The sequence below is a fragment of the Saccoglossus kowalevskii genome, chromosome 4 (genome assembly GCF_978046115.1).
Source record: "Saccoglossus kowalevskii chromosome 4, keSacKowa6.1, whole genome shotgun sequence".
In the NCBI taxonomy this organism is placed as follows: Eukaryota; Metazoa; Hemichordata; class Enteropneusta; family Harrimaniidae; genus Saccoglossus; species Saccoglossus kowalevskii.
Genome location: NC_140644.1, coordinates 17,586,740 through 17,607,863, shown reverse-complemented (window position 1 = coordinate 17,607,863; position 21,124 = coordinate 17,586,740). Strand labels below are relative to the sequence as shown.

At 36.5% G+C, this 21,124-nt stretch overlaps 1 protein-coding gene across 2 annotated transcripts in view; it reads left to right on the top strand.

Annotated features, from left to right (window-relative positions):
- The window catches only part of LOC100366798 (cyclic nucleotide-gated channel alpha-3-like), a 36,460-nt gene that overhangs the window by 1,421 nt on the left and 13,915 nt on the right, over positions 1 to 21,124 (top strand). The window contains exon 2 of one of the 2 annotated variants that reach the window (XM_085497880.1): positions 5,168 to 5,721. In XM_085497880.1, the coding sequence (XP_085354006.1) occupies positions 5,330 to 5,721 (392 nt within the window). In that variant the 5' untranslated portion in view covers positions 5,168 to 5,329. Of the gene's footprint in view, positions 1 to 5,046; positions 5,722 to 21,124 lie in introns of those variants that run through there. The other variant, XM_085497881.1, reaches the window with a different exon arrangement.

Sequence of the window (21,124 nt, the reverse complement as noted above, 5' to 3'; positions counted from 1 at the left end):
GAAATGGGTCTGAAGATGGCTGTATTATTGGTAGTCGCATGCCCGATTAATCATGTCGTTGTGAACGAGTGAACCTTCGGCGTAGAACGCGGTATTCACGCAGATTTAGTGAAAACAATTCTATCAAATTCACAACATTACTAAGCTATTTATTAATTAGTGTAGGTAGTCGCCCCAAACGATAATGAAAAAAGTCAAATTAAGATCTCACATCTTAGACTGATATACATAATATCGAAAAATATGGGATTAGTCACGTGATGTGATGGCAGTGCCGAGCCATAGAATGAGAAATCGTCACAAGTCATATATATAATAATAAAAAGTAAAAGAAATTTACTTCCCAAGTACAGCCAAGTAAAAAATGAAACAAGACGGAAATATATGAAGTGCGATATTTTAATATCAATGTCATGATAAAATGTGATAATCATTTTTGTCGAAATAAATAACACCGAAATGCGAAATCACAAATAGCACATACACACAAATAGATCAGTGCTTGGGACGGTACACGTATATATACATTGTGTGGTGAGTTGACATAGAACTAGTTGTAGGAAACGTACTCGAAACAATTTAATATAAATAAATGACATACAGTCATAATCGTGATGTCATGATTAGCATTCCTTTGAACAATTCACGAGCTAAAAAAACTTTCGACATGACAACATATTCACTCAGTCAACCCCGCCATTGTAGGTCAACAACACTTCGACATGAATTATGTATTTTCGAGTGTATATTTACTCAATTCATTTCCGTCCAACATGAAATTCATTCCTCCAGTCCCGAAAGATATACTGGCTCTTATTAATAATAAAACAAATACTCTTGTATTTTACAACTATATATATATTTTTATTTTTTTTATTAGATCGGAAATTATGAATGTGTGTGAACAAACTACAAGTGTTTCTCATTTTATTGCACGTTTTGTACCACATTTGTACCGCTAATTCGAATTACGGGATTCTCTGAACCAGTTTCTGTTTCTGAATATCATGTAAATTTCGAACTCTAATTATCCACAATGTGACCTCGGGATACATGATTTTTTTTCAGATTAAAAAAAAAAAATCTTGTCTGTACTTGAGCTACGCATAGTAGTAGCAAATTAGTAGTTTCCTGAGCTTTAAACGTGAAGTATAATATATCACATCTGAATTTTCAAGGACACGGAATAAGGAACAGAATGTAGTAAATGAACGGAGCATCATTCGCAATACATCGTCGGGCAGCTCACAAGGGGCAAACAAGACGATGCAAAATAGGAAGACTAAACTATGAGCCGTTGCCATAGCAACCAAACCTCATTTTCTCTGTGAATATACCTCTGATTAAATTCTTCGCAATTTATGAAAATCCGATTTCATTCTTCCTATTTTGAAAAGGAAATGCCTATTTTTCTCCTGAACGCAGCAAGAATACAAAGCCGGTGCAATAGACTCGAGAACTCCTAAAGTCAGACCACATCGTGCAATGGCAATACCATTCTGTTTTGTTTTCATATTGCAAAATTTGACTGATACCAAACACATGGGAGCGATGAAATTGGGCAACGGCATTGTATTGATTACGGAACGTTCGAGGTCGCAGTTCATTATATCGGCACACGTGAATCGTGGCTAGTCGGAATTCGGACGTGAATTCTGAGTGCTTGTAACATACTGTAATTTCATACATAGAAATATATCATTCTATGTAAACAACAGTAATGAAATTATATAGAGTGTACATATATAGTTTTTCACAAGTATTTAGCGGCAGTGCGATATTGACAAACGCTCCGATTAATGTTTGTATAGTTATGCACCGCTGGTCTGTTTTCTCTGTAGAAATAAACAGTATGTGCTTGGCATGCATGGAAAGGTGTGTTTTATGTCATGAAATATTAAAGATGTCTTTATCAATGCATGAGATTATTAAACAACACGTCAGTAACGCTATTTTATATATATATAAGATTATCTAAAAATAATATGATGACGAGGACATCAAATTATTTTATTACCAGACGCGTTTATTATCGGTCTCCAACGCTCATCAGTAATTAATTAATTAGCGCTTCTCCTATTAATGCCAGTATATTTATAATTTGTTGTTAATTGCTATTCATGTCGAATACGAAACATGACATTGTGTAATGAACAATTGTGATTGTATACACTGGTTATATCAAAACAAACACGCAAGATTAGCCAGTGTTTAAGATCATATAGGTGAGGATTTTAGTTGTACTATACTGCCATACTACTATCTCGTCACCATCAGTATACAGTCGTCGTCTATGACCAATATCACTAAACATGATATTATTGTTTTGGCCCTGACAATTTTCTGATTGGCGTATAATAGACCATTTTCCGTTTACTGCGAGAATCACGCGTTGTGCGTGAAATCGAACGTAAAAACAGGACAAACAAAGGTCATAGCGTCGTAGTGGCGACAAACATCGCGTGGGATTCAACAAACGCGAACATATTTTGGGGGAAATTTCCATGCTTAATAATGTGCTGTACACATTTGATGATAGACAATTTCAATTAAGTGAGGGTATTCGAAAGCAATATTTCTCTGTCGAAGATCGGCCGGTCGATGTGAGCCACGAAATAAAGAAATTCGAGTTCAAAATCAAATCGTTCGTCTTTCATGCATCTCGCGACATCTCGCAGTTGAACGGAAAATAACTATCCAAGTCATCAGTAGATTTCAGTACCTATATGGTCGTCAAAAGCTAATTCAAAAGCTAATGTGTGGCTAATTCTGATTTCCGACACGTATTGTTTTGTTGGAAGACACATGAGCTACTAGTATATGACGTTCGGCGTCCCTGTGTGTATGTAAATTGTCTTTGTGAGAAGAAAACTTGGCATTTGCCCATTATTCGGCTATTTGACGTTGCCTGTGTTGTGTACGAATTTATTTCTATACACAATCTCGGCTAAATGCTGCAGGCCGGGTGCCCAGTGCGTACTTCATATACGGGGTGAAAACGATATGGAATTTGAGACGATATTTTGCAACCAATGGAGATAACGATGAGCACCAGTTTTATTTCATGTGGAACAGTGAGAGGTCGCAATACGTGAAATGGCTAAAAACAGAATACGGAAAATTAGAACAAGTATTCCTGATTCGAATTTCTAATTGTGATGTTTGTTTACACTTGCGTTGCCCATCTCTCATCTCACGTGCATTGCAAGTACTTCTTTTATGTTAGGAATATTAAAACGTCATCGTCATCGTGAATGATTTATGACCGAAATAATAGGAAAAGATAACGAAACTCCCCAAGCAGTGAATTCGATTCTTTCTGCATGTCTGGTTTCACTATCACGTGGTGTATTGTAGCCTCCGATCTCATACCTTGGAGACCGTAACTAATGGCAACGCCTATGTTGTTGGTTACTATTTTGATGGTACATAGTGATGTACTCCGATACAAAGTGACGGTAACTGAATAGATCACAGCTTGGTGTCACCAATAACGACGAGGCTGCGATTCGACCTACGCAGTAAATTTTGTTGGTAGACCCCATGTATTCGTCGATACTTAACATTTTAACATTAAGCATACACTATAACGGTGAACTTCAAACAAATGCGGTGGTGGATCGGAAGAGGGGGTCATAGTGTTAATATAAAAATACCCAAATCATGATTGTTTTTATGTCATGGTAACCCGCTGAGGCATACAAATTTCGGTATATGGCGTTTTTTTTCTGAAAAGAAAATGTTGCATTTTGTGGGGGGGGGGTTGAAGATGTGCACTAGGGTGAAGGCAATACACAATCATGAGTTGTATGAGCGGCAATGGCAACGCGCACGCTAAAAACACAAATGCTCATTGGTAGACGTATATTTGTAAACAACGACGCGCTACGGTCGTCTGCCACCGACGCAGGAGACGGCTCTCCCCCGCTTTAAAGCTTTTAAACACCAAATGCAACCGTGATTTTAGTGACCTTTCACAAAATAATTTTGCATATTTTGTTTCATATTTTTGCAAAAAAATTACCAACTTCTACGAAATTAGAAACTATGTACTCTGGGTTCCAAATTGACAAAGAACTTTCTGGAAAAACAAAACTTAGAAAATAAGCAGAATAATGAAGCGCCAAAGTCGACGAGCTGTGCGCGTGTAAACATACATTACATGTTGCACGCGTTGTAGTCGTCGTATGGGACTCACGTCGAACACAAAGCCATTTTGTTTTTGAGGAATAAATGTCGCCGACATCCGTTATTAGGAAACAAATTTAAAAGAGAAGGGTTAGGGCATGAAATAAGTACGTCTGCCACAAAGGAATTCAATCTGAACAACTCGGCCTCCATCCCCTGAACTACACTGAATCTGTGCATTGCACATGTACGTGTGATCACGACTGAAAAACCGAGTTTAGTGTGTCGTGACATACAGTCGATTGCCGTTCGTATTACTAGTGTTGCTAGCTGCATACTACATGTAATTTTTTTCCCCTGGACTTTTCAAATATCACAAAGGGACATTAAATACAGTGTTCGATACCGATGTCAGTACAATGATTACATTTAATGATGTCAATTTCAATATGAAATATACACCATTGAGCAAGGTTTATTAAATGAATTATCAATATTAAAACAAGATAGTATGATAAATCTATATTTTTCGTACAGTAAAAACACGGTTGATTACAAACGGTTGCTACACGCAATAGCTCGATGTTTCTCACTTTCTCTATTGTAGTGTGTTCATTGAAATTAAAAATGTGTGTTATTATCATGGGAGCCCTCATGGGAGCTGCGGCGTTCACCCCATCAACAGATCCTCATTAACATAAACATATTGGACAAGAAATATTCAGCCCTTCATTGCCCACGCGTGCGGGTGTGTTCTGTTTATTTCTGTTTACTTCTACCGCGACGTGATCTTTTCCCGCGTAAAATTTCCCCGCTTCACAGCCGTTCTCATGGATTTTCCAAAATGAAAATTGATGCGCGGAATGAAATTTTAATGTGTCTATTAGGAGAAACATCAGCTGACATGGAAACGCCGAATATGTTGTTGTCAGTTTTCATTCGATGATGTCAAGTAACGTTGCCCAAACATTGTAGGGGGCCTCGCTGAAACCCGTGTGCTTTATTTTGTGTATTCATTAGTTGTATCATTCTATAACAGGTGATCAGTCAGTAATCAGGAAGCGGCGGATATAGCTCGCAATGAGAGACCACTCCGAGGACAGGAGCTGACAAGAGAACGGAGGAAAAAAGGGAACGCGTTCAATGTGGAAAGGGTTCTATTTACTTCAATTGTGTTTGATGATGGCGATATTTTAAAAGCATGGCGAGCACGAGCATCAGTAAGAGGGTTACTGATGAAGAACTTGAAATATTGGAACAAGGAGCTGCCGAGACGTTGAGCCGGCGATCATTCAATGTCGACGATTCCGACGACGATGGCGGGAATGACAAAGCCGGGGCCGGCGATGAAGAAGAGGATGATACGGGAGATGGAGGCGCATCTTCGTCCGAGAAAGAACAGTCAGACAAGGAAAAAAGGGGAACATTTAGCCGAATTGTAAGAACGGTCCAAGTAATAAAGGGCTGGGTTACGAAAAACGATGTTCAAGAACCGACAAAACGGGCGGACTCGTTCCTCGAGCGATTCACCAATGCGGGACCGAACAATCTCGACGACGGCATCGGAGGAAAGCATGCAGATTCCGGTCAAAGGTTTGTTGCATTTATTTTGTTAGAATTGAATCAAATGATTTTCTAATGCTAGAAAGTATTTTATTTGATTTTATCTGGTTTTCATTTTTTTCAATAACAAGCAACGTAGAGAATGGCGCTTATTAAAACTAAACCCTTTCATGTTCATTTATCGCGGGGGTTAGAGTTGCAGACATTAAATATGGCGGACTCCTAGAAAGCACGTTGCTGGTTTCGTCGTATAGGTTACGCGTATGTTCGACTGAAAAAAAACCCCGAAGATATGACAACTGGATGATAACCCTAAATTTAACGCCCCGCTCTCATGCGAAATTATATAGAAAAAAATAGAATACAAAACGCATGACGTAATTACGGAACTGAGTGCACGAGAGGTGTATTGTTTATGTCCTCTTTTAAAACACAGTGATTAGAGCCATCCACAAGTGGTGAGATCATATCTAACTTTCAGCGGATAAAAAAAAAAGAATCGATAACAGATCGACGATGTCAGTTGCAACACCTGTGTAAATTATCAGTAAAGACCCTACTAACCCAAGTCAATGCATCTGCTATCGTTCATATGTCATGTGTTGCACTACAGTAGAGTGAAAAAAATGGCGACTGCTATGCTATAGTGGCGGGAATAATGATGAACATTTTTGCTTTAAATTTGTCTCTATCAATTGAAATTCATGTATTACTTCACTCACAATAAGAGAGAATAATAATATTAAAACATCGCGTCGGTGTTTTTTGGCGGTTTCACAGAATTTAATTTGAAGTCTCTGTCGTAATGTTATCGTCTGCTTTTTGGTCGAGTGAGTTTCAATTATAATGACGCTCAGACAAGCCTAGCTGATACTGGAATACGTGCCATATTGCTCTTCAAATACGACAAATACCACTATGTCAGAGTGGTCTTTGTTCTCTATCGTATAGATGAATTCGGCGACCTTCCTTCGGAAGTGAATAAAGCCAACAGTGAAAATTACACGCCCAAGTATTATGGAAATGTGATGCTTGGCCTGAGCAGTGAATTACGTTAAGTACATGCTCTTGGCATCGTCATTAGAAATGCATTAACCCTGTCATCGCGACTATCCACGGCTAAATTGAGCTTAATTTCAGAATTCATTCACTGACTGTAACTACATGGTAGCAATCTTTTAGAAATTACTAGTGAGGGGCGTTCGTGAAATTCAAGATTCTCTTAAATGATTCGGGCCTTGATCGATCACAAAAGGATAACAACTGCTACGTCGTACCGCATAAACATCGTAAAAAAAGAGCGAGAAAATACGAAGTATATTTTGTTTGAAAAAAATCGTTTTAAGTAATCTTGTCATTAAAAGTACTGAGAACATTGTATATTCCAATGAAAACACGTCGAATTATTCTGTGATATGTGAGCACACACGCTGCGATGAACGCGGTTCTAATGGGTCTTCTGATTTTAAGTAGGCCTAGAGCACAACGAACGAATGATGCGTACACGACATGGAACCGTGATTTTCACTTCATTTTAAAGACGTTGTACACAATTACATCACGTCGATTTAATGCCATTTACATTAGTTACTAAAATGGTCACTTGCTATGGATAATTTTCTGATTTTTTTTCTCTACGAAACATGAAGTGCGCGCAGACTATACTAATAGAGCCGCCGTATAAAGAAAACACGCTTGTACCATTCCAATTATGGTCGGCACAGTGTAATGAAAATGTCAGCTCATTAACAAATCATTTGTTTGGCTTTTGTCAAACAAGTTATTTTTTTAAAAAAAAAAATAGATAAAAGTAAAATCAGTGAATACTATTCAGAGGTAGTATCTTTGATATTCAAAATACTTTTGTTTTTTAAGCTGATCGCGTTACGCAATTTCGCCGTTGAATGGGTAGTTTTAATTACATATTTACCCGGACTCGACGCGGATAAATATCAATATATTAGTGGTGCAATATATGAATAACAATGAAACAGTTAATCGGAATAATTCAACAAATGTCATAAATATTCAATTTTAAATGAATAGTTCAAATTGCCGACGCGGCACAACTGCAAATTGTAAATACATTGCCGTATCTCTTTTATGGCATGCTGGTTGCGGATGTTTTTTAATGCGAGTTTCGACTTGAGTGAGCATATTCTTAGTTCGTGCCTGCAAAATTAAGTTTCATTCCCAGTACAGGCTCCGCTACTATTGGATATTTCAAAAACTGGCACAATGCCTGGGGCTGAAACGAAACAATTCACTACAAAATAAAATGATATTGACTTTGAAGAGAAATGATTACCAATTTGTGCAATAAATAGAAATGATAATCTATAACACGGGTATGTGACTATCATGATGCGCATGCTCGGATCAACCAGGAGACCCGTAGTAATCGTTTTCTTTCGCAGAAGATGCAGATAATCTTGTGTTTTAATCTTTATGCAAATGAACGCATCACGTGACTTGTTTCTAACCGGAAAGCGGAGACAGAATGATACAGTGACTGTCATCAGGTTTATTCCTTCCACTGCTTGTCTGTCTAGTAAGCAGGCGATATCATGCATCACCAGCTCATCCCGAATTGCGATTAAATCACTGCTCTTCCTGCTATTTAAATTTGTCATTCAAATTTTACTTGTTGACTTTGGAATGAAAAGTTCTATTATAAATGTAGTAATGAGATAAATGAATGTCATCGCCAATTGAAATTAGCTTATCCCAATTAGCCTAATCACCACAGCCTTCTTCGTAACTAGTGACGCATAAAACAAAGAACTGAACATTATTCTAACTGACGTTCTTTCATATAGTAACGCGTGTAACTTCTTCAACCACTTCGGAGACGAGACGTTTTAGAGATTAAAAATGCAAGAGGTTAAGCGAGAGAGTTTCGTTGTATGCGCACACGTTTTAGTTGCCTCCAACTCGATCATTCTCGTTACAGCACACGACACAAATATTGCGATTTCGATGCTATAAGCCAGACCATCTGCGCACCTCACATTTAATACGCTTAGCCATTTTGCTTCGTATTAGCTTTCGTTCGCGCACACACAAGTTTTTAATTCGATTTTAGAATAGTTATGAGCTTATTAGATTATTCATCATTCCAAGAATAGCGATATCACAGTCTGTTAATATTTCGTCAGTTTTGTAGATGATTGAATTTTGTATTAGGTTCTGACCACTTTTGAATAAGAGTTTCCTCTCCTGGTAAACGTCGCCCGAATGAGGGATTTACATATATTTTGAAATAATTACCATACAAAACATTTGTGATGTGAACGTAATATAATCACAATAATAATAATAATAATAATAATAATAATAATAATAATAATAATAATAATAATAATAATAATAATAATAATAATAATAATAATAATAATAATAATATTTATTATAATCATAATAAAAATAATTTACTTTAACTTGACGTTCGAGCAATATTATTTACATTTCCAGACAATGAGCTGAATTTCCTTCCGGATATGACGTCGTCAACAGGAATCAAACGCCATATAAAATGTCAACATTAAATCCACGCAATAATTGATTTTGCTAGTCGAATCTTTCAGAGATTTGGTACTTGTTATCATGGTTTTAATGGAGAGTCTAAAACACTTGCATCAGTTTATACATCAGTTTATAAATGATTGTTTTGCGTGTTATTAATGCTTGTCGGTCATATTTTTAACTATCCCAGATTTATTTTCGTCGGTACCAATATGTGTTTTTTAACGTATTCTATTATTTTCACAACTGTAGGTGACCGCTTGGCGGACAATACAATACTCGCAGATAATGTCACATATTGCGTCACACGTATATCTTATTTGACGAGGAGAAAATAATAATAATACTGAAAAGCAAACAAAATGAGAATTAAGCAGCAGGGATTCTGAGTGTTGTTCTGTGATTAGTCATATTCGAACAATAATCACCTAGGCGACGAACAGACATGATCAAAATGCATTATGGTTGCTATGACAACGCGTGTCCATAATGACGAATTTTACCTAGAATGGTGATGAAGACCCGTACTTCATCCGTTAAAGTTCGCGATGTAGCTGAGCGACGTATACCGATATGGTGTTCTTTATATTTAATTTTATTCTTGGCCAGGCCACCATCATCAATATCCCACCTTTTTATTGCGTGTATTGTCGTTTTTTTAATCTCACAACGTTCGCATATTTTATGCTCCCAAGTGCAATAAAGTTGCGCAATATATACTGCACGTTACTGCCGTAAAATGGTAAGATGTCATATTGCAGATTAAAAATGGCGACCTATTTTTCAGCGGACCACTGTTTATCAGTATTTTGCACCGCGAAAACCGTGTTAAAAGCAATTATTAGACAGACGGCGTAATTGATACACACACGTATCATTTGGCGTGTTTCCGAGTACATGCCTAATAAGCGTTGCTAAAAGAACGGTATGGTATGTACATGTGAGCCGGTGTTTCCTGTAAGACAGTAGCGACACCGTCTAATGTGACCTCGGTGTTATGATAACCGACAGTTTAATGAAAATTGGACTAAAAGCTCTATTGTTCCGCCACACGCGAAATATGGCTGCCAACTAACTGATCACTTCGTTTGTGTCAGTTGTACTTACATATAGCTTGGGGCGGATAACGTGCATACACTGGGCTATTCCTTCCTTTGCAAACGCTCCGACTGACGTGACTTTTCAAAGCCTTTTAATATCCCAACAGTTAGTATAATAAAACTCTACTCAAATCATTCAACTTACTATCGTCATTTTGACGAGTAATAATCAACCAGAAAAAGTAATAATAATTGCCCAGGATTCGGAAAAAAAACACCGCGAAATGATACGATGATCAACAAAAAAAAAGAGTGAAGCTCGTGTGTTCTAAAATGAGTCTTTATAACAGCAAGACAGCAAGCACGGATATCGCCAAAATGACAGCCATTTAAAAAGTGCTGAAGGTGACTTGCGAGGTTGTAATTTGGAGCTGAAACGATTTAAAATAAATTGCGCATGACATGATTCAAAATTTCACAAGGTTATTTTTCACATTAGCCGTAAATCAATAGAAATATGAGTTCTTATCATATCACCATAATCATCACTAATAATAATTACATTCTGGCGGGAAAATAAGAAAGCGAGAAAAATCTAAACGCAATTAAAAATGGCACGGCTGTTGTCTGATGGCTCGATCCATTTATTGGCAAAAAGACAGCTATAGTGATTTATGACGCCTGTTCCAGTGATTTAGTCTGTCACAATACCTAATAATTGCCCGCATTCGCGTAAATAAAAAAATGAAATAAAAAGCAGAACAGATGGTATAATTTGTACGGCTTATATTTTCGTGCTTGAATAACAAGAGCGACATCGTCAGCATTCACTGTCGGGAAAAAAGCTAGCGAGCGTGTTCTAACAGAAACGTGTTTGGTGTGCATACAACTCCACGATCTGATGATCCAGCATCGTAAAATAGAAACTGCTCTGGTTGCCTGGCAATCTAGGGCGTGATGACAATTCTAGGTATCAAATTACGTGCATCGGCGTAGAAAGTGGAAATAACATATTGTCACAAATGCCGTGGGTACTTATTTGCTGGCTGGCCAATCCGATGAACACGTCGATTAGTAGAACGATATTATCGCGAATAATTTTTTTTTTCAGAAAAAAGAGTTTTACTTTATTATTTCAACACTCAAAATGCAATTTGTATAAATTATACTAATTTTTCATATTTGTCATTCGTACAGTCGCGTGGAAGTACGTCGGCCGTGGCAGTGTGTCCCAATAACGTGAGTGATGAGAGTTTGAACTGTCACCGCGTTTCTCTTTCGTTCTCGTTCATCATAATCGGGTGAAAAATGTTAAAGATCATAAATGACATTAAAATAGACGACTAAAAAGACTTTAGTTTACTTCCCAGAAGTGCCACTTTATTTATGTGTAATAAAGTATTTTGAATCCTTGCCTCCAGAAAATTACTCGCTTTGATAAAATGTCAATAACTCACAGATTTGGGCGGGAAGATGATTCTCTCGTCGTAAACGTACTTGCATCATGGCGTGCGAGAAATAACGTTACAATATGATATCAAGCAAAGTAGTTATTATTCCCGCCAAGAAATATTACTATATGAATGTTCAATCAAGCCATGTAGCTCGATGAAAATCAATTATTTTTAATATAATGGCATGCAGAATAATCAATACATATTACACATTATAAAAAAAAAATGGAATATTGAAAACAAATTAATTGTATGTTTGGAGGTCACGTGGAACGTTTGACAATAAGGCGACATTTGACCCATGGATTTTTCATTACCTTAATCGAAGCGAATGCCGGAAAGTGCGAAGATCGAATACGGTGACTTAGCATTTCTGTAATCTTCGCTCTAGAATTACCCCCTATATTAGTTAATTAGTGCACATATATAGTCGGTAGTTATTTTCCATCGAACGGTTCAGTTGTGTGCAGTTATTGTGATCTCTAAATAAAATAAATTTGAAAAAAAGAATAAATTTAATAAGCATGTCAATAAAATCGTCGCTACTTTCAAATTTTTATTGACTTTTCCCTTTTTATCAAATAAACGCCGAAGTCAACTTTTGTCGCATTTCACGAAATAAACTTTCATAATTTTTTTCATATTTTCATGTAATATTTCAGCAAAGGGCTGATATCTATGGGGAACTTTTTGTTAATTTGATTCCACAAAATAGCCGAAACATAAAATACATAAAAATGTGATTTTGTTTGGAAATCATTATGGCGTTCAGTGAGGGAAACAAACAACTTCAATATGCGGGGATTTTTTTTTTCTGAACGTCAGTCAAATGAAGTAGGGCTAGAGAGCAACAGGATATGACGTCATACGATGCTCTTCAACATGTCCATTATGATGCGATGTGTTGAGTAGTTGGTGGTCATGTAGATGCTGAAAGAAGATCATAATAGAATCCCCCCTCCTACCACCCTAAGCTGACTGACACGGTCAATATATCTCGTAGATTCGCTTGTGGGAAGTACCATCAAACCTTCCAGAATGTTGCATTCAATATTTTACCCGTAATATTCCATTTAACCACCCTTGTGTCGAATAATAGTGGCATTTTCAATAGCGCCGAAACTGGAAATATGCTCATGGGCTCGAGGTAATACATAACTTCATAGCCTTACCGGTTTGAAGTTGCCGAGATTTCTAATTATTCGTGTACAATTTATATCAATGTAGCAATTGGTCCGTTCTTTATTTCGCCACAGGCTGCGAATAACACTTCCTTTTCTAGTAGCGCTCAAATAATAAACTCTGACGTTTATTTAGCTTCTGTCCTTTAAAATTACAATCAGCAACAAATTCTGAAAATTTCAATGGAAATTAAGCCACAATATTCTTTTATACAAATGAGATGTTATTCCATATGAATTCAGCATTAGAAAGTTCGGATGTATGCACTTTCTGTCATAATACTCCATAAACATTAATTCATTTAATTATTTGTTGAGTGTGAAGCAGTACAGGTTTTATAGAGATCTATGTACAATATTTAGGGTAAGATCTCAAGAATTCAAAATAAATTAACAAGCAAACAAACTATATTGGGAGAAGAAAACTTCATCCATTCTTTTACATCGCATTTTTCTTATCATAAAAATGCATTTACAGCAAGCCCAAAAGCCTAAAAAAAGATATGCCATATTTTATAGCAGAGGTGAGATACAATAAAAAGTATGAATTACTACTTTCACCTAGTAAGGGCACAACAACATTTTTTTTGGAAGAAATTGAATAATTTTCTAGTGTAACAGTACAGGCATTGACATTTGTTTTGTTCTTTTTGCATGTGATCAATTATATTGTAACTTATTGAATTGTAGAGTACTACTATATTATTTGGCAATTTCAAAATTATTTTTGTATATTATTACTTGTTTATTAATTTCTCTCGATGGGAGATGCGAGAAAAAAAATCTTAGACTTTTTGCATGATTAAACATAATCCAGGGTGTCATTTCGAACGAGTAACCGGAACCCAGTTGGAGAATGGAGTTTTGAAAAAGCCCATAAACACGTTATTACAGCCCAAAATGTTGACCAATTTGTTCTAGAGTCATCCATTGCCTGCCTCTATAGACCTAGTGCACGATAGCGTACACATCCACCATCAATGTACTGAATTCTAAAAAAATGCACCATTACCTAGACGACTGGCAAACCTTACCATATTTGACAATAAGGTTTTGGTAAAATCATGCATGCACTATAGTACAACTAATGAAAGAAATCGATGATCATCGCAGATTGGATCTTTTAGTAGCGCATCGCGTCAGAGACTGTCAAAATGCAGTTTGGTTAGGGGAATGGAATATTTACACTATACATTGTGACATGGTCGTGTATTGTGTCTTCTTGTACATACCATGTCACACTTGAACAGTTCGACCTTTTCATAGCATCGCTGTTATGAGTTATGATTGTATTTTTGAGCATACGGTCGTTGATAGTTGAACATTATGGTTGCGACTATAGAAATAGTCGGTAGTGCTCCTTGCACTTTCCTGTCATATCGTAAAGGTCATTTCCTGTGTTGATATTGTGTTGCTAGCCATTGGTTTGTTTCTACATTAAATAAATTGCTTCGAGCCAAGAGGGAATTGCTTGTTTTTTTTTTGCACCATCCGGGTAACCAGTATGCATATAAACTCGCTACATGTGAATATATTAAACTGTGTGATAACAATTACTAGCGATTGTAGAGAGTCCACGAAATGAACTGATACAACTCACTCAATCATTAGTTTCACAGTTTAAGAATAAACTCCACACTTACGTCACATCACTGAATGTGAGGATTACTCCCGCTTGGTAATTTTTGGTTATCATATTTGATGTAACTGCAAAATGGTATTAAAATGTGCACATAAGCTGGAGTTCCCAAAAAGAACGGCGTTATCGTGGCGTTTATTTATGGAATTAGGAACTTTGAATGTTCGGAACTGTAAGGTTGTACATCAGCATATACAGTCGCATAAGTAAGTTAAGTAAATGGCCTGGGCTGTGTGTTATGAAAAGCGCGTGATTGTCAAGTTAATTTGTTTACACTAGAGTATAAAACTGTCATAAGCTGAAAATTATGGAAAGTCCGCAAATACAAGCCAGCATGCTAGAACACGCTTCTTTCACTGATTGATCGGCTGATGTTTATCGGCGAATGTTATCGCTTGCAGTGTTCCTTATCGCTATCTGTGCAAACGATATGACTGTATCAGATTATACAGATTTGTACAATAATTGATTTAGAATATCATCACGCATTCGCCTTTAGTAGATATCACCAAAGTCACGTAGTTTGAACAATAAACGAGAAGTCAATAATATGAATGGTCCGTCATTGTAAATCAGTCACGGTACCCATCGAGAGATTGCGTTCGCGCGCACGTGTCAAATTACAAATGGGACGTAAATGGCAATTATTCTAATTACATAAACATGTATACTCTGTCATATGTTCATTATTTGTTTAGCAGAATAAATCTGAGCACCCCTAGTTCCGAGTTCCGAGGTCGACTTTAATGAATTATTCTATGTGCATCGCTGTAAACCACGCATGGATCGCTTCCCAATTTGGCTTAAAACATGGCATTCTAGTTTTAAATATCATTACATTAAACAATTCATCCCTAAGTCATTCCGATGTCATGGCAACGCTTGTCATTTTCTTCTCGAATTGTTCCTCTCTCTTGTCAGGGACGTCCTCCACACATGCATATAGCAATCATCTAGTTTAATTTTACGTAGGTCACTCTGTGGCATTTAAAAGATTAATGAGAAGTACTGAATTGTTCACCGTGTAGGCAGTGTCGTGTTATTTTGTTTCGGGTAACGTTATAATCTGCACTAATCTACGGTGTTCAGAGATTAGTGAAATGTCACGTGGCTATAGCACGGCGGAATTATTACAAAAGGAGATTTTACAGACCGAAAATAAGAAGAAACTGAAGTTTTCACCCATTAAACACAAGTAAAATAATCAACATTTTCATTTGTTATTCACTAACCGGGCCAGATGAATGTCATGTACAGTATCACGTAATCATAATGAGTTTACTCCATCAATAATCATTATTATTTGTAAATTCAAGTTAGCGGTTGGTAGAAACGAGATCTCGCCCGTCATTTCGTCTTGTTACTAACGCGCGCAGCGAACGTGGGCTGAACCACCATAATCATACAATATAGTCGTCTATTTATATAAAATAGAAACGAGTATGTGAAATATGGTTTACAGTAAACAAAAGTGGATTTGTTCCGGGTATTGACCAAAAACAAAACGTAACTGATTGAAACAAAAATGATCCCAACTTTTCTCTCACGTTGGGGCTATAAAGAGCCTACGCATGTCGACGTGGTTATCGCTCAGCATTTCAAATCACGAGATTTTCGCTGCAAAATACTGATTACTATTTATGCAATATATAACCTGAATCACAAAATATACATATGCAACGAAGATAGTTGTCAAATGACCGCTGTCTTACATCCGGGTATCATTCCATGGGTAGCTGTAGATGCCCGAATATCAAGTTAACATGTTTCGTAGTTGTGATACATAGCTGCCAAATTGTTTTGATGATTTAGGATGATTCGAAGATGCCAGTCAAATACACACGACGAGTACTGTGAGGTTATAATTATAAGAAGTTTAAATGTAATTGCTAGCTTACATACACTACATGTGGACAATGACAGATTAGAAGGGAGTGTTGACTATGTGATGTATTTACTTATCTATATCCAAGAAATGTCCAGATATAGTCGGGGAATATAAACACTTCAGAAATCAAAAATAAATCAAGTATCCAACATATATCGGCCATAAAAGGCATAACTATTGGAATTATTGTAGACGTTAGAGGCCGCGGATACCCAGGAATAATTTGATGAAACGTATCTGTATAGCATGTACCTCTCAGTTTTGTATAATTAGTTTCATTACAAAGTTTCCCGATTCGCCACAGTTCATGCTATGTCACCGTGATCACCGCCGTCACGGTGATTGTTAGATACAACGCACCATTATGTACATGATACACGCACGCATTTACACAATGTACTATTTGTGTATTATTGAAAAAAAAAATCATCTGAAGGAAATGATGTCTTCAAAGATGGAGCAAAGCTACTTAGCGTGGTTTCTATGGCGACCGAATAAAGATTTACCCGACGTAGTACTTTCTTGCATCCGATCAACGCCGAGAACGAGGCCGTGTCTGACAGAAAATTTAATGTACGTTTTGAGAATCGATCTGAAATTTTAAAAAGGACGCCCGGAAATTGACAGCACGATGGGTGGCTATACCTAAATTTTAAGTGAAATACTGGATAATGACGACGGCAAATGGAATGCCTCTCAGAATTTCATCAAATATGTAGACTATATTTCATTGATGTATTTTCAGTAAGATAGTTGACTTTGTATTATATAACCGGGAAATATTAGTAAATAAAACACCAGCAACTATCAATGTTTTTTGATTAAATTCCTGATTCTATAATTATCTGATGTGTTTTTAATTTAACACAACATGCAAAATTAGTGAAATGTATTTTTTTTTCTAACAAACTCTCAACATCACAGCCTTTCCAATTAACCGGAAATAGTAGCGTCGTACGCGTCATGTCTGAAGTACCAGCAAAGTTAAGTTACGTGTCATTACTTACTCACGTGATCAGACGAAATAAATAATCAGCTTTCAATTTACTCTACGGTTAACGACCCCCTCGGATTCGAAATATTACGTACATAATCGATACCCATGTGGTACTTCGGTGTAATCTTCGTGTACGTAGACAGTGAACAGTTGACTTCAAATACACCCGTACGTGCGGTAGTATAATTTAGTATAACTGCCGTTATAGCTACATGTACTTTAATTGAAAATGTTCATTTCAATCCATGCGCCCTACGAAAACGACACAGCTACACATCTTAAACGTTTCCTCGTACGCGAATTGATAAAACATATAATATTATGTTACGTTATATGATTAATAATGCATAATGTTTCCCTATACTAGTATTTTTTAATAATTCTGTTTTGAATAATCGCTGTATATGCGTCATTATAATAACAACGCAGGCAACATTTACATTATGGCTTGTATTGAATGCAGTGCTGGCGACAACCGGACGAAATTCTGTTCATACGAGTATTTTTTTTTCATATTCATAGACGTCATTTTTACGTTAATTTCACAAGTGGGTTTCAACACGGGAATAGGCTAGCGCTGGTGGCAAGGTAGTTTAGAATTAGTTTAACGAGAAGACGTGGCATTGACTGAATGACTGACGTGCGAAACAGCAATTATTCAGAACGTGTGTCAGACTTGCAGACGCCGAACTGGTTTACTTCGGGGCATTTCCAATCAAAATTGCGTGAAATCATTGCGCGTGTTAGACGTATCACGGGTAATTAAAATTGAGCGTCGTGTACTGGTTACTTAACTTCACTAGCAATTAATTCTGTTACAAATAAGCTTAATTAAACAATATCTTAGAAAAAAAACATAATAACATTCATGCTTCTTTCATTCAGAAATTATGTAAAAATACTAACTTGATACGTTAACAGCGTGTTGACCCGGTTACGGTATTCCCATTTTCATATTATGAAATGAAATGAACCAACAATCATAATATTATTAGTAGTAGTATTTTGTCATGTTGAGATGACGATAAAACACACAGCAATGTTCTACAAAAAATGTTTACTGCAAATCCGTTATAAATGTATGGAGTAAAGGATTTGTTCACAGTCTCATTACTACCGAGTCTGTAATGGTTTGATAGACTATATTTGGTGAATGTTAATAAAAATGGACATTTTATACTTTTTATAGAAGCCTATATCGAATCATTATATGCGCTTTTTAGAACTCCTATCCTAAATAGAGGTCAAACTTGTCAGCTGCACAATTCATCTATCGATATGCAAATTAGCATATATTTGTTTTAATTTCGACATCAAAATGATCAATCAAATGAGTTCTACTCAGCGGGCGCTTGTCAGATTCCTTCACTTTATTATTAATAACATCGCGATGAGAAGCTATATTCTATTATCCTACTTTGCTTAAAGTGTGTACGTCTTTACTGACACGATTTATGGTATCTCGCGGTCACTCTATTAATTTGTGCGGTTTGGTGTCCCATTTTCTTATGTTGACAAACTTTGGGGAAACAAAATGTAAAGAACAAAATCAATGTTGCATCGAATGTATAATGACAATTATATTCGTTTTATTTTTATAATTCTATATAATTTACTCTTTTATATATCATATTATTTTTCTAATGCATTATTTATTTTTGTTTTCTTTTTTTATTGGTTACGTCTTTCTCGATGTCTTCATTCTGTTCTCTCGTTCGTATTGGAAGCAGGCCACCTTCACGGTACTTTTATTATTTCATTTATTATTTTTTTTTCTTTAGCTCTTGAGTGTGTAGAAAGCACATCATAAATGGGGATATTATTTGTGTCGCCGTCTGTCTGTGTATATCCCAGTGACATCTCCAGCACTACAAGCTCCCTGGCGTTGAAATGGAATTTGGTACACAGATACTAGATAAAAAAAATGTAATTAGTTTTTGTACACTAATCAATAACGTATTCCGACATTCCGTCCAAACTCATATAACATGATACTTTCTACATCTGTACTTTTGAATAGTTCGTTATAAAAGTTATCAAAATTGTATATTATTTTTGGTGAATCATATTTTAGAAGGCCAACGTTTGCAAAAAATACTATTTTCTTCAACAATGTTATAATCAAATCATTGAAAAGTACATGTATGTTATGTGTAGTTCATTTTCGGCATGCGCATGGTCCCAATTGAGGTAATTTATAATCCGTTAGGCCTACTGTATACCAATTTCTATATATTTAACGGCCCAGCAGCTTTCGACAATTTTCTTATTACAAATACGCACGTATCTGATATTTTGGAACTCCTACTCAGCCCATTATTCAAAAGACCCACGTGTTTATGATGTCATCCTTATTACTATTTTGGTTTAATACTCCATAATTCACATTGGTGTTGTATTTACTCTCAGCATCGATATACTTTGTTGTGATGTTCTCCGATTGTAGTACTCTTAATCCCATGTGATGTGAATATTATCTTACAACGATGATGATTTGTAAAACGTTATATTAAAGTGCCTATACTATACCGTTTCGCCTATGCACACTTCCCAGGAGTGCACGTGTATCTGTATCTGTGTTCTTAGTGGTAACGTGGTCGTTGTTTGTCGTCAATAGTCGTTACAGCGCATATTCGGTTATGATATGTATGTGCATTGTGTGCTTGTATATTAATATAAATGTGTCGCATTTTGGCGTTTTGAGATTGATATAAAATACGAAGAAGTCACAGAAATCGACAAATTATACATGTATAGGAGATATCGGGACGGTAAGACGCTGAACTACAGGAAGCATGGATTACACTACGAGAGTCCAAAATAATCACGGACAAAATCTGTGTCGTTTGTGTTTTTCTTCTTTTGTGGACGCTATTTCCATGGAAACTCGACAAACTAACGCCCACACATTGAACGCGATGAACACCTTCATAACTCTGAGCTCATTGCGACCACATGCCCGCTGCTTCATTAACAATTATTGACAATTTATCTTCTTTTTAATATTCCTCGAGAGAATAAAAAGAAAATGTAAACATAAATCGATATAGAGCGCTAATGCGATAAAACAATGGGCAGCATAGTTTCCCAGTGTCTCTGACGTCGACTGTTATTATAGCCATCCGTTTTCTCTCTTTCAAAAATATCATTACAAAATTAAATTGATGGCGATGTGTTGAGTATTCTTAATTCTCGTCGATCACTGTAGAGGTTCTTAGGTGGCGAATTTGGAGGCCGTAAATGTACTATGTGAATTGCTGAACCGGGAAAATAATACGCAAATATAAACGGTTCGGTTCGGATGGGATCGTCTCGAATCGGACACTATAGCAAAGAATAGTTTAATTCTATTTGAGTCCGATAACTCTGGTACGAGCTCCACTGGATTAGATAAAGAGTAACTGAGATATCGACGATTATTCGCGTCTATGGTTTATCTGCAGAACACGTACGAGTTTTCGGCGTTTGTGTATTGCGGTGGCCTGTGTAGTCTCAGCCCGGTTAGTCTGGATAGTATGTATACGTCACTATCATCAATAAAAACAAAAACAACAACAACAACAACGACTGAGTACACCTTCCGTTTTAGTGACGTGATTAGAACTCATCCGAGTTCACGTCGTTTTTCGACAATCTTATCGTCGTATCTAGTTTGTAGAGATAAAACTGGTCTTCTGGGCATGTTATAAGGTCACGGAAGAACCTTCAG